Source organism: Crinia signifera, chromosome 5 (genome assembly GCF_055691185.1).
Source record: "Crinia signifera chromosome 5, ASM5569118v1, whole genome shotgun sequence".
NCBI lineage: Eukaryota > Metazoa > Chordata > Amphibia > Anura > Myobatrachidae > Crinia > Crinia signifera.
The window spans coordinates 55,089,713-55,102,048 of NC_139221.1; the positions used below are offsets into that span (position 1 = coordinate 55,089,713).

General features: G+C 42.8%; 1 protein-coding gene across 3 annotated transcripts in view; it reads right to left on the reverse strand.

Moving 5' to 3' along the window:
- The window catches only part of TRPA1 (transient receptor potential cation channel subfamily A member 1), a 121,996-nt gene that overhangs the window by 30,890 nt on the left and 78,770 nt on the right, over positions 1 to 12,336 (reverse strand). For all 3 annotated transcript variants that reach the window (XM_083187247.1, XM_083187248.1, XM_083187246.1), the window contains exons 14-15: positions 11,349 to 11,463; positions 9,259 to 9,425 (exon numbers count right to left, since the gene is read on the reverse strand). In XM_083187247.1, coding sequence (XP_083043373.1) covers positions 9,259 to 9,425; positions 11,349 to 11,463 — 282 coding nt within the window. The remainder of the gene's footprint in view (positions 1 to 9,258; positions 9,426 to 11,348; positions 11,464 to 12,336) is intronic.

Below are 12,336 nucleotides of genomic sequence, written 5' to 3' on the forward strand. Positions count from 1 at the left end.
GTACAGAAATAAAACAAGCCCTTTTTAGGGTATCACAAGTACACAAATGGTGGACAGACATAAATGATTGCTCAGTTCAGGAGATCTTGATCACAAATAGGTAGCTCAACGCGTTTCGTCATATCATGACTTCATCAGGGGCGAATATTGCAATCGGCAGTGACTATGTGTGTTCAGTACACAAAATATCTGGAGCTTGGTGTCTCAGAATCAGTCCGGTATGATTCCAACAATCAGAATAAAACAGGGAATGTTCCTAGTATAGTATAAATAATCGAGGATCTTGCCAGATGAACAGAATCGTCAAAAATTAGCAGAGAGTTCTAGAGCAGTCACATACATCAGGGGTTCACCAGTGTGAATGTGACTGCTCTAGACTAGTTTGGACTTAGTCCTACTAGTAGTAGAGGAGGCGGGACGGGAGTTGACACTAACCAAAGCAAAAATCGACCAGATTGAGCCGGCATTCAAAGCAGCCCAAGAGGACCCCAGCCAGCAATGGCTAGCCAAGCTACAGAGCCTGGTCGACAAATACCACCGTGACCTGGTGAAGTTTAAAAGATCTAAATACGCGGCTGTAGTCGAAGATTACGATACCAACAAGATCTATACGAACAAGCACCACAACGTCCCTACAATGCCAGGGCCAAACACCACTGGCGTAAGAGACGTGAAGGCCAACGAGAAACTGCTACATCAAATAGTGACAGCGAATTTGCTTATAACGATCTAGATTCAGTACCCAACACCCCGTCAGCCGTCCCTTTAGGCGAGGCCGCACCGGCCCCAACACCCACCGCCAGAGGAAGAGGCAGACCACCCGCAGGGTGCACGTATAACCTTGACAAAGGGGTGTCACATACCCCGAAACGTTGGAAGCTTTTTTTGCTGAAAATATATTTTTTCTAAAAATCCCCAGAGTGCCGCTGTTGTCTCTTCACTATCCTGTACTTCTGTTCCTGAAGGCACCTGGGTTACCTGTACCGCTGGAGGAGTGCCAGGCCTACACCTCTACCTCTATATATATATATATATATATATATATATATATATAACTCACTCGCACGGCGGCACTCCAAGGACGGAATAAAAAGTCGACTCACACTGTATGTGTTCAACATTTCAGTGATGTGCACTTTTATCAAGAAAAGTGCACAGCACTGAAATGTTGAACACATACAGTGTGTGTCAACTTTTTATTCCGTCCTTGGAGTGCCGCCGTGCGAGTGAGTTATGGATACCTGACTTCAGGTTTTATTGGAAGGCACCAGGCAAGACAAGCACCAAGCACTTTGGAGTGCCGGCCAGACGCCCGCTATATATATATATATATATATATATATATATATATATATATATATATATATATATATTAGGGCGGAGTGAAAAAACTGAAATTGAGAAATTCAAAATCGGCTAGTGTGGGAAAGTTGTGACTTGACCTGAATAAGAAACGTGCAAAAGCATTTTGATCTGAGTCAACATCTTCTGTTCTGGCAAGAGGCCTAAAGTTTCACTTTTTAGGTGAAAATGACGAAACCTATGAAGATGCTCCAATCTAGTTATAATTATGTCAGGATGTCTTAGAGTGGTTCATTAATATACTTTAGCATAGTAAAAAACAGTACGAGCTTGTTCTAGTGCAAAGTGACTGACTGGCGGGAGAAAAAATCCCTAATAATTGACCCATTTTCATGGTCACAATTGTGAATATTGTGTGTTTTCTCCTGAACGTGTTTATAATAGAAGAAGCACAAATACTCTAAATGGAATTTCATTGACACTGTGTGAAATATAACACTGCATAATAGCCCTTAATCAGACCTGATCGCAGTACAAATTTGTTCTCAAAATGGGCAAAACAAATGCTGCATTGCAGGTGGGGCAGATGTAACGTGCTGAGAGAGTTAAATTTGGGTGGGGTGTGTTGAAACTGAAATCTAAATTGCAGTGTAAAAATAATGCAGCAGGTATTTACCCTGCACAGAAACAAAATAACTCAACACAAATCTAAAGGTGGCCATACATCTACAGATCGATTGTCAGATCTGGCTGGTTGGAACAAATACCTGGTAATATCTGAATGACAGTTTTTGGCAGTTTTCCAGCATTTCAAAGCAAAGTGCTCGAATCCATTACCAGTATTTTGTTCCAAACAGACAGATCGGACAATAAATCTGTAGATGTATGGCCACATTAACTCCCTCTGCACATGTTACATCTGCCCCACCTGCAGCTGCATTACAGCATATAATTATGCCAAAGATAAGCCAATATATTAACAGTTAAAAACATTAAAGTGCATTATGCTGTAATAAGTATTGCTGTTCAATCCTGCCTAGCAGGGCTGTATTTTTGTATGGGCTTAATGGGCACTTGCCCAGGGGCCCCAGGCGTATAAGGGCTCTATGTTGATAACTGAGGATCCCCTTTTTCCAGGGATACCAGAATTTTGAAAATCGGCCCTGGGGAACTGCAGATATCCAACTTCAAAGCAGCAGTCCACATCCGACCTGTTCATTACAATTTCCAGTCATATTTCTCAGGTTCTCTCTGACACTAGCGGCTTGTCTCTATCATGCCCAGAACCAGAGATATCAGCCTTCAAGCAGCCGGTCCCTGCTCCAGCTCCAAACGTCTGGTGTAGTTTTATATTTTTGTCAATGGATTGCTTTGGCTCCTGATCTCTGATACCCAAGTTCCCAGCACCTCCTGAAAGTTGGGACTCTAGGTTTTTATACTAGGCTAAGAAATCTATTTCCAGATAATGGCGTTATCTGCAGTCAAACAAGCTGCCCTTCCACCGGAAAATGACGAATATTACGCCCACTTCATTATCCAACCGTCCCCTGTGTATAAAACACCCCCTACCTCCCTGGAAGTCATTTACAAGGGACCCTTCATACAGCTCAGTGCCCCCTTCCACACGTTAGTGTTCACCCTCCCACCACCTGTGCAGTAAAGGAGTAATTAGCAGAAGTTACTGCTCCAGGTCCTACATGTTGAATGGAAGATAGAGCACCCCCTGCCACCCGTGGTACATCAAAGCTGCTGCTGATACCACCCCCCACCCCTAGGAGGGGAGAATGGGTAAGGGTCCCAATGCATTGCTTTGCCCAGGTGCCCACACTGCTGTTAAGACGGCCCTGCTGCCTAGAAATGAACACAGTTATTGGCATATATGTACTGCTGGACACCACTCATAGAATGATTAACCTGTTATTTTTTGAATCAATGTTCTTGTTTTTTTTCCCTTAAACATTAGATGTATTTGTTTATTTATTTATTTATTTACAGTTTCTTATATAGCTCAGCAGATTCCTTTACGCTTTACAATAGTAGACAGTGATAAAACAAACTGGGTAATGACAGACAGACTTGGGGGTTAGAGGGCCCTGCTGCAAGCTTACAATTTATTACATCATAATACACTTCAACGTATTTAACAGTTAATATATTGGCTTATCTTTGGCATAATTATATGCTGTAATGTAGCCCAATCATGTTCCCAGTATAGGGGATGCAACACTGTTTTTCTGTCAATAAACAGAAGTGATATGTAAAATGATACATTAGACAGTTTACACTTACTTGTAATACTTATTGTAACAGTTACTGTTTTTCAATAACAGACTGCAACAGTTATTTCTTATTTATATACACAGGATTGTCTATCTTTGTATATGCACTGCAAAGAGAGCAGCATAAATCCAATTTCATGTATTTCAGTGACACTGTGTGAAATATAACACTGCATAATGGCCCTTAATCAGACCTGATCGCAGTACAAATTTGTTCTCAAAATGGGCAAAAAAGTGCTGGACTGCAGGTGGGGCAGATGTAACATGTGCAGAGAGATTTAAGGTGGCCATACATCTACAGATTTATTGTCCGATCTGTCTGGTTGGAACAAAATCCTGGTAAAAGATGAGAGCAAATGACCGTTGACCATTTGCTTTGAAATGCTGAAAAACTGTCATTCAGATATTACCAGCTGTTTGTTCCAACCGGCCCAATCTGACAATCGATCTGTAGATATATGGCCACCTTTAGATTTGTGTGAGTTATTTTGTTTCTGTGCAAGGTAAATACCGGCTGGGTACTTGTGTATTTTGGCGGCGCCCCCGATGTCCGTCGTACGACGAACAGATCGCATCGCATGCCATGCACCCGATGGCATACGATGCGATGCGACGCGATTTTGACCCCCTATACGACCAAAAATCGTATAAGCACCCTAAAGGGTGCTTTTGAGCACTCAAATGGGTGCTTACAATGTTAAATGCACCCCCACGCCACCCCCCCACTATAAACGTGAACCCGAAGCGTGGCGAGCGCAGCGAGCCCGCGAGGGGCGGCGGTACGCCTCCTACGACCTTTTCATACCCCCACTATCCACGTCGGCGTGGAGTTGAGAATAGAATAGTGTGGCGAGCGCAGCGAGCCACCAAGCCCGAAGCGCGGCGAGCGCAGCGAGCCCCGCGAGGGGACGCGGATACCTTCACAGGTAAACGCGTCCCTTCGCGGGCTTCACAGGTTTCCGCGACCCCTCACGGGGCACGCTGCGCTCGCCACGCTTCGGGCTCGGTGGCTCGCTGCGCTCGCCACACTATTCTATTCTCAACTCCACGCCGACGTGGATAGTGGGGGTATGAAAAGGTCGTAGGACGCGTACCGCCGCCCCTCGCGGGCTCGCTGCGCTCGCCACGCTTCGGGTTCACGTTTATAGTGGGGGGGTGGCGTGGGGGTGCATTTAACATTGTAAGCACCCATTTGGGTGCTTAACATTGTATAAGCACCCATTAGGGTGCTTATACAATGTTTAATCGCATCGCATCGTATGGCATTGTATGCCATGTACAATGGCATACAATTTCAAAATTGTATGCCATCGTGCACTATCGAACGATATCGCGTCGCATCGCATACCATCGTATGCGTTATGGTATGCGATGCGATGGGCGCCGCCAAAATACACAAGTACCCCGGCTGCATTATTTTTACGCTGTAATTTAGATTTCAGTTTCAACACACCCCACCCAAATTTAACTCTCTCAGCACGTTACATCTGCCCCACCTGCAATGCAGCATTTGTTTTGCCCATTTTGAGAACAAATTTGTACTGAGATCAGATCTGATTAAGGGCTATTATGCAGTGTTATATTTCACACAGTGTCACCGAAATTCCATTTAGAGTATTTGTGCTTCTTCTATTATAAACACGTTCAGGAGAAAACACACAATATTCACAATTGTGACCATGAAAATGGGTCAATTATTAGGGATTTTTTCTCCCACCAAAGTCAGTCACTTTGCACTAGGACAAGCTCGTACTCTCTTTTACTAAGCTAAAGTATATTAATGAACCACTCTAAGACATCCTGACATAATTTTAACTAGATCGGAGCATCTTCATAGTTTTCGTCATTTTCACCAAAAAAGTGAAACTTCAGGCCTCTTGCCAGAACAGAAGATGTTGACTCAGATCAAAATGCTTTTGCACGTTTCTTATTCAAGTCAAGTCACAACTTTTCCACACTAGCCGATTTTGAATTTCTCAATTTCAGTTTTTTCACTCCGCCCTAATATATATATATATATATATATATATATATATATATATATATATATATATATATATATATATATATATATATATATATATATCTATATTAGGGCGGAGTGAAAAAACTGAAATTGAGAAATTCAAAATCGGCTAGTGTGGGAAAGTTGTGACTTGACCTGAATAAGAAACGTGCAAAAGCTTTTTGATCTGAGTCAACATCTTCTGTTCTGGCAAGAGACCTAAAGTTTCACTTTTTTGGTGAAAATGACGAAAACTATGAAGATGCTCCGATCTAGTTATAATTATGTCAGGATGTCTTAGAGTGGTTCATTAATATACTTTAGCATAGTAAAAGAGAGTATGAGATTGTCCTAGTGTAATGTGACTGACCGGCGGGAGAAAAAATCCCTAATAATTGACCCATTTTCATGGTCACAATTGTGAATATTGTGTTTTTTCTCCTGAACGTGTTTATAATAGAAGAAGCACAAATACTCTAAAGGGAATTTCGGTGACACTGTATGAAATATAACAATGCATAATAGCCCTTAATCAGACCTGATCGCAGTACAAATTTGTTCTCAAAATGGGCAAAACAAATGCTGCATTGCAGGTGGGGCAAATGTAACGTGCTGAGAGAGTTAAATTTGGGTGGGGTGTGTTGAAACTGAAATCTAAATTGCAGTGTAAAAATAATGCAGCAGGTATTTACCCTGCACAGAAACAAAATATCTCAACACAAATCTAAAGGTGGCCATACATCTACAGATCAATTGTCAGATCTGGCTGGTTGGATCAAATACCTGGTAATATCTGAATGACAGTTTTTGGCAGTTTTCCAGCATTTCAAAGTGAAGTGCTCTCATCCATTACCAGTATTTTGTTCCAAACAGACAGATCGGACAATAAATCTGTAGATGTATGGCCACATTAACTCCCTCTGCACATGTTACATCTGCCCCACCTGCAGCTGCATTACAGCATATAATTATGCCAAAGATAAGCCAATATATTAACAGTTAAATACATTAAAGTTCATTATGCTGTAATAAGTATTGCTGATCAATCCTGCCTAGCAGGGCCGTCTTTTTGTATGGGCTTAATGGGCACTTGCCCAGGGGCCCCAGGTGTATAAGGGCTCTATGTTGATAGCTGAGGATCCCCTTTTTCCAGGGATACCAGAATTTTGAAATCAGCCCTGGGGAACTGCAGATATCCAACTTCAAAGCAGCAGTCCACATCTGACCTGTTAATTACAATTTCCAGTCATATTTCTCAGGTTCTCTCTGACACTAGCGGCTTGTCTCTATCATGCCCTGAACCAGAGATATCAGCCTTCAAGCAGCCGGTCCCTGTCCCTGCTCCAGCCCCAGCTCCAAACGTCTGGTGTAGTTTTATATTTTTGTCAATGGATTGCTCTGGCTCCTGATCTCTGATACCCAAGTTCCCAGCACCTCCTGAAAGTTGGGACTCTAGGTTTTTATCCTAGGCTAAGAAATCTATTTCCAGATAATGGCGATATCTGCAGTCAAACAAGCTGCCCTTCCACCGGAAAATGACGAATATTAAGCCCACTCCATTAGCCAACCCTCCCCTGCGTATAAAACACCCCCTACCTCCCTGGAAGTCATTTACAAGGGACCCTTCATACAGCTCAGTGCCCCCTTCCACACGTTAGTGTTCTCCCTCCCACCACCTGTGCAGTAAAGGAGTAATTAGAAGTTGTTACTGCTCCAGGTCCTACATGTTGAGTGGAAGATAGAGCACCCCCTGCCACCCGTGGGACATCAAAGCTGCTGCTGATACCACCCCCCACCCCTAGGAGAGGAGAATGGGTAAGGGCCACAGTGCATTGCTTTGCCCAGGTGCCCACACTGCTGTTAAGACTGCCCTGCTACCTAAAAATGAACACAGTGATTGGCATATATGTACTGCTGGACACCACTCATAGAATGATTAACCTGTTATTTTTTGAATCAATGTTCTTGTTTTTTTTCCCCCTAAACATTAGATGTATTTGTTTATTTATTTATTTATTTATAGTTTCTTATATAGCTCAGCAGATTCCGTTGCGCTTTACAATAGTAGACAGTGATAAAACAAACTGGGTAATGACAGACAGACTTGGGGGTTAGAGGGCCCTGCTGCAAGCTTACAATTTATTACATCATAATACACTTCAACATATTTAACAGTTAATATATTGGCTTATCTTTGGCATAATTATATGCTGTAATGCAGCCCAATCATGTTCCCAACATAGGGGATGCAACACTGTTTTTCTGTCAAACAGAAGTGATATGTAAAATGATACATTAGACAGTTTACACTTACTTGTAATACTTATTGTAACAGTTACTGTTTTTCAATAACATACTGCAACAGTTATTTCTTATTTATGTACACATGATTGTCTATCTTTGTATATGCACTGCAAAGAGAGCAGCATAAATCCAATTTCATGTATTTCAGTGACACTGTGTGAAATATAACAATGCATAGTGGCCCTTAATCAGACCTGATCGCAGTACAAATTTGTTCTCAAAATGGGCAAAAAAATGCTGGACTGCAGGTGGGGCAGATGTAACATGTGCAGAGAGATTTAAGGTGGCCATACATCTACAGATTTATTGTCCGATCTGTCTGGTTGGAACAAAATCCTGGTAAAAGATGAGAGCAAATGACCGTTGACCATTTGCTTTGAAATGCTGAAAAACTGTCATTCAGATATTACCAGCTGTTTGTTCCAACCGGCCCAATCTGACAATCGATCTGTAGATGTATGGCCACCTTTAGATTTGTGTGAGTTATTTTGTTTCTGTGCAAGGTGAATACCGGCTGCATTATTTTTACAATTTAATTTAGATTTCAGTTTCAACACACCCCACCCAAATTTAACTCTCTCAGCACGTTACATCTGCCCCACCTGCAATGCAGCATTTGTTTTGCCCATTTTGAGAACAAATTTGTACTGGGATCAGCTCTGATTAAGGGCTATTATGTAGTGTTATATTTCACACAGTGTCACCGAAATTCCATTTAGAGTATTTGTGCTTCTTCTATTATAAACACGTTCAGGAGAAAACACACAATATTCACAATTGTGACCATGAAAATGGGTCAATTATTAGGGATTTTTTCTCCCACCAAAGTCATTCACTTTGCACTAGGACAATCTCGTACTCTCTTTTACTATGCTAAAGTATATTAATGAACCACTCTAAGACATCCTGACATAATTTTAACTAGATCGGAGCATCTTCATAGTTTTTGTCATTTTCACCAAAAAAGTGAAACTTCAGGCCTCTTGCCAGAACAGAAGATGTTGACTCAGATCAAAATGCTTTTGCACGTTTCTTATTCAAGTCAAGTCACAACTTTTCCACACTAGCCGATTTAGAATTTCTCAATTTCAGTTTTTTTACTCCGCCCTAATCTATATCTACTGTCCATTTGTGTGTCTCCAAAACACTACCATATGTTGGCAGTGGGCTAAACTACAATTCTTTCTCACACATGCACAAACACAGAGGCAACCACAAGGTAGCAGACTAGCTTTCGAAGCATTTGCTTTAAGTGGGCTTGCTAGTATATTTATATTTATTGCTGGACCTTACTAATTTGTACTCAATTTGCCAAATAATTCAGGTGACATGATTTAGAATCATAGAGAATATATGAGATTATCTCACCGTTCACTCTGAATTGCAGTAAAAACCACCTCTTTTCTTCCTGCACGAATTGCCTCATGGATGAATGAAGCCTCATTTGCATTCAATGTGATAGCTGCCCCGTTTTCCAGGAGAAGACCAACTGCTTTGGCATGTCCTTCTCGGGCGGCTAGATGAAGACCTGTGTTCTTAATTGGGTAAAAACGTACAGGTAAAATAAAAAATACAGCACAATCTACTTTACTAACTTCAAGTCATTGTTCGGCTGTACAGTTCAATGTAATTTGTTTTTTAAAATGTCCCTATCACCAGGGCCATCTTTCACATTGAGTATGATGGGCAGCTGCCAAGGGGCCCAATGATTCAAGGGACCCAACCTAATGGGAAAGACGGCACGGCGGCGGGCAGTGGGGAGCAGGGATCCGGGCAGGGGGAGGGGGGGGGGTCCAAGGATCCGGGCAGCGGGGGGCAGGGATCCAGGCAGTGGGGAGCAGGGGATCTGGGCACCAGGGAGTGGCGCCTGACAGCTTGTACCATAGCGCTATTTACTGGCAGGGGCGGGAAGTGCTAACGAATATGAAAACACTGGCCACACGCTGATTGGAGAGAATTCAGCCAATCAGCATCTGGACAGTCTTTTCATATTCAGCAGCGCTTCCTGCACTGGCAAGTAGCGCTAGAAGCTGTCAGCCACTGCTCCCCACTGTTGCACAAGGCAGGAGGTTCATGGAGGGTGATGGAGGGGGTCAGGTCCCCAGCCAGCCAGATCGCTCACCTCTGGGTGACTGTATCGTGTGATCACTTTTACCCGGAGGTGTGTAGAAATCGTGGAGACCATGCTCAACCTGGTAAGGAGATCACCCGGTGGGACAGGTTGCCCATATCCTCCCACCCCCCTGCACCCAGCACTTCCTAATTATGCACTTCCCTGCTGCTTGCAATGCAGGGCCATCTCAACATCAATTAGGGCCCAGTGAATTATTTTGCCCAGGGGCACTGGGCAAAAGTGCCCCTGGGCAAAATAAGTGTTCACTGATGTTGAAACGGCCCTGCTTATCACCCTAGCCAAGTCTCTCAGTGAAAATTAGTCTAAGCACCTGAGAAACGGTATCCGGACATGATTGACAGTCAAAAGGTCGACATGGTCAAAAGGTAAAAAAGAAAAAGTAGCGCTAGTACACCAATGAACATTCATAATATTTAATAACGTATAAAATCATGTAAAACACTTGAAATAAGGACAGCAGGATCCGTTCCTATAAATGCCATCAATGTTACCACATAAACTCCAATAGTGTCCAGAATGATAATCAAACCCACATGGCAGGCACCAATTGATGGTGTGATGAAGGTGGGTAGATATTAATAGTTACCACAGTTGGATCACCAGGAGGAATTGTTCCATTCGGAATGCATAGCAGCAATGTCTCTCCAAGATGGGTGAAGGGCGGTTTATGGGGCAGGTCACCGAGCGTCGCATGCTCCCCATGTCATGGGGCGGTCACCGGTGGCGCATGCTCCTCAGGTCACTGAGCGTCGCATGCTCCCCATGTCATGGGACGGGTCACCGGTGGCGCATGCTCCCCATGTCACCGATAGGGCTGCTGAGCCTTAGTTACTTCACTGGGTTAGCGTCAGAGGTGGATTTATACCTCATGGGGCCCTAGACAAGATACCAGTTTGGGGTCCTCCTCCCTCATACAGTCCATAGCACTATATTATTGCTGCTGATTGCAGGTGGCATCGATAGAGTACCTTGGCGGCCGCGTGTGCAAAGTCTATTAATAAATGCTCAGCTGCATGATCATTGGCATTGAGTACAAATCTGATTCAGGCTCTAGGTTTTTTGGGAGTAGGCTTAATACTTGTGTCACAATTAAAGGAAACTGACTACACATTCCGTTTTCTAAACCATTTTGTGTGTCCAAATTGTTTTTATCCTATCAAAGAATGGCAAGGATATCTAGGTTTCTTGAGGAAAATCCGCCTCTGCAGAAGGTACATACATTACCCAAGAAATCACCATAGAAGCTTTCCCAAATATATACCAGATTTTATTTTAAAATGGAAAAATCTGTTTACTCACATATCACAGAATAAATGAGTTTTACCTTTTCTTTGTCTACTTTATCCATGAGGGCAGTAGAGGTATCCAAAAGAGTCTTGATTGTACGGGCATAGCCTCCAAAGGCTGCGTAGTGTAAGCCATTCCATCCACGATGGTCACTTTATAGCAATGAATCATAGAAGACATTAGTAAAACTAATGTGGCATTTACAATAATAAATGGTCACTCAATCAAAAGTTTACAATTATCCTTTTTGAACATTATTACATAAGAGAGAACTCTGAAAGATTCCCACTTACAGGAAGAGAACCGCATATACTAGTACACATATTACACACTTCTTCATGTCAATGAAGAACATTGACCTTGTGATGATCAATGCAAATTTTTATTAAAATTCTCTAAAAAAAATTTGGTGTCTGCAAGATACTGTCAGACCATAGTCAAAAGCGACGACAGTCAGTAGGTTGACACCATGGGGTATATTGAATGGTCTGATGGCGAGCTATGCTGGTGAGCAGTGCCGATAGCTCACCGTCATAGCTCACCATCAGTATTCAACTCCCCCCCCCCCCCCCCCCTTCATTAGCCGTTTCCACCTCACTGGTTCTTTTCATAGAGGTGGAAATGGCGAATACGGCCATCCAAACAGTGGGGCTTGCCACAAAATGTAACGGCGAACCTCGCAAATTTAAGGGAATCCTCTCCGTCCTCTGATGGCGAGGATTTCCCCAGAACATTTCATACAAAAAGCAGCCAGCGAGAAAAGCTTGTTTTCAGCGATCTTCGCCAAAAACAACCCATCCTCAACGCACAAACCCCCCTCGCCGACGGATTGAATACTGCCTCATATCATCAATATGTATAGGGTTGAGACTGTCAAATGGTATATAGGTTCAAATTGTTGAAATGACAAAAGGTTTTTGGAATTTTTTGTATTTCTACAACCATCCACATGAACTATGATTAGGAATGTAATTTGTTCCGAGCGTGTCACCAGCAGAGCGAGACAACTTGCTCGAAGCATGCTG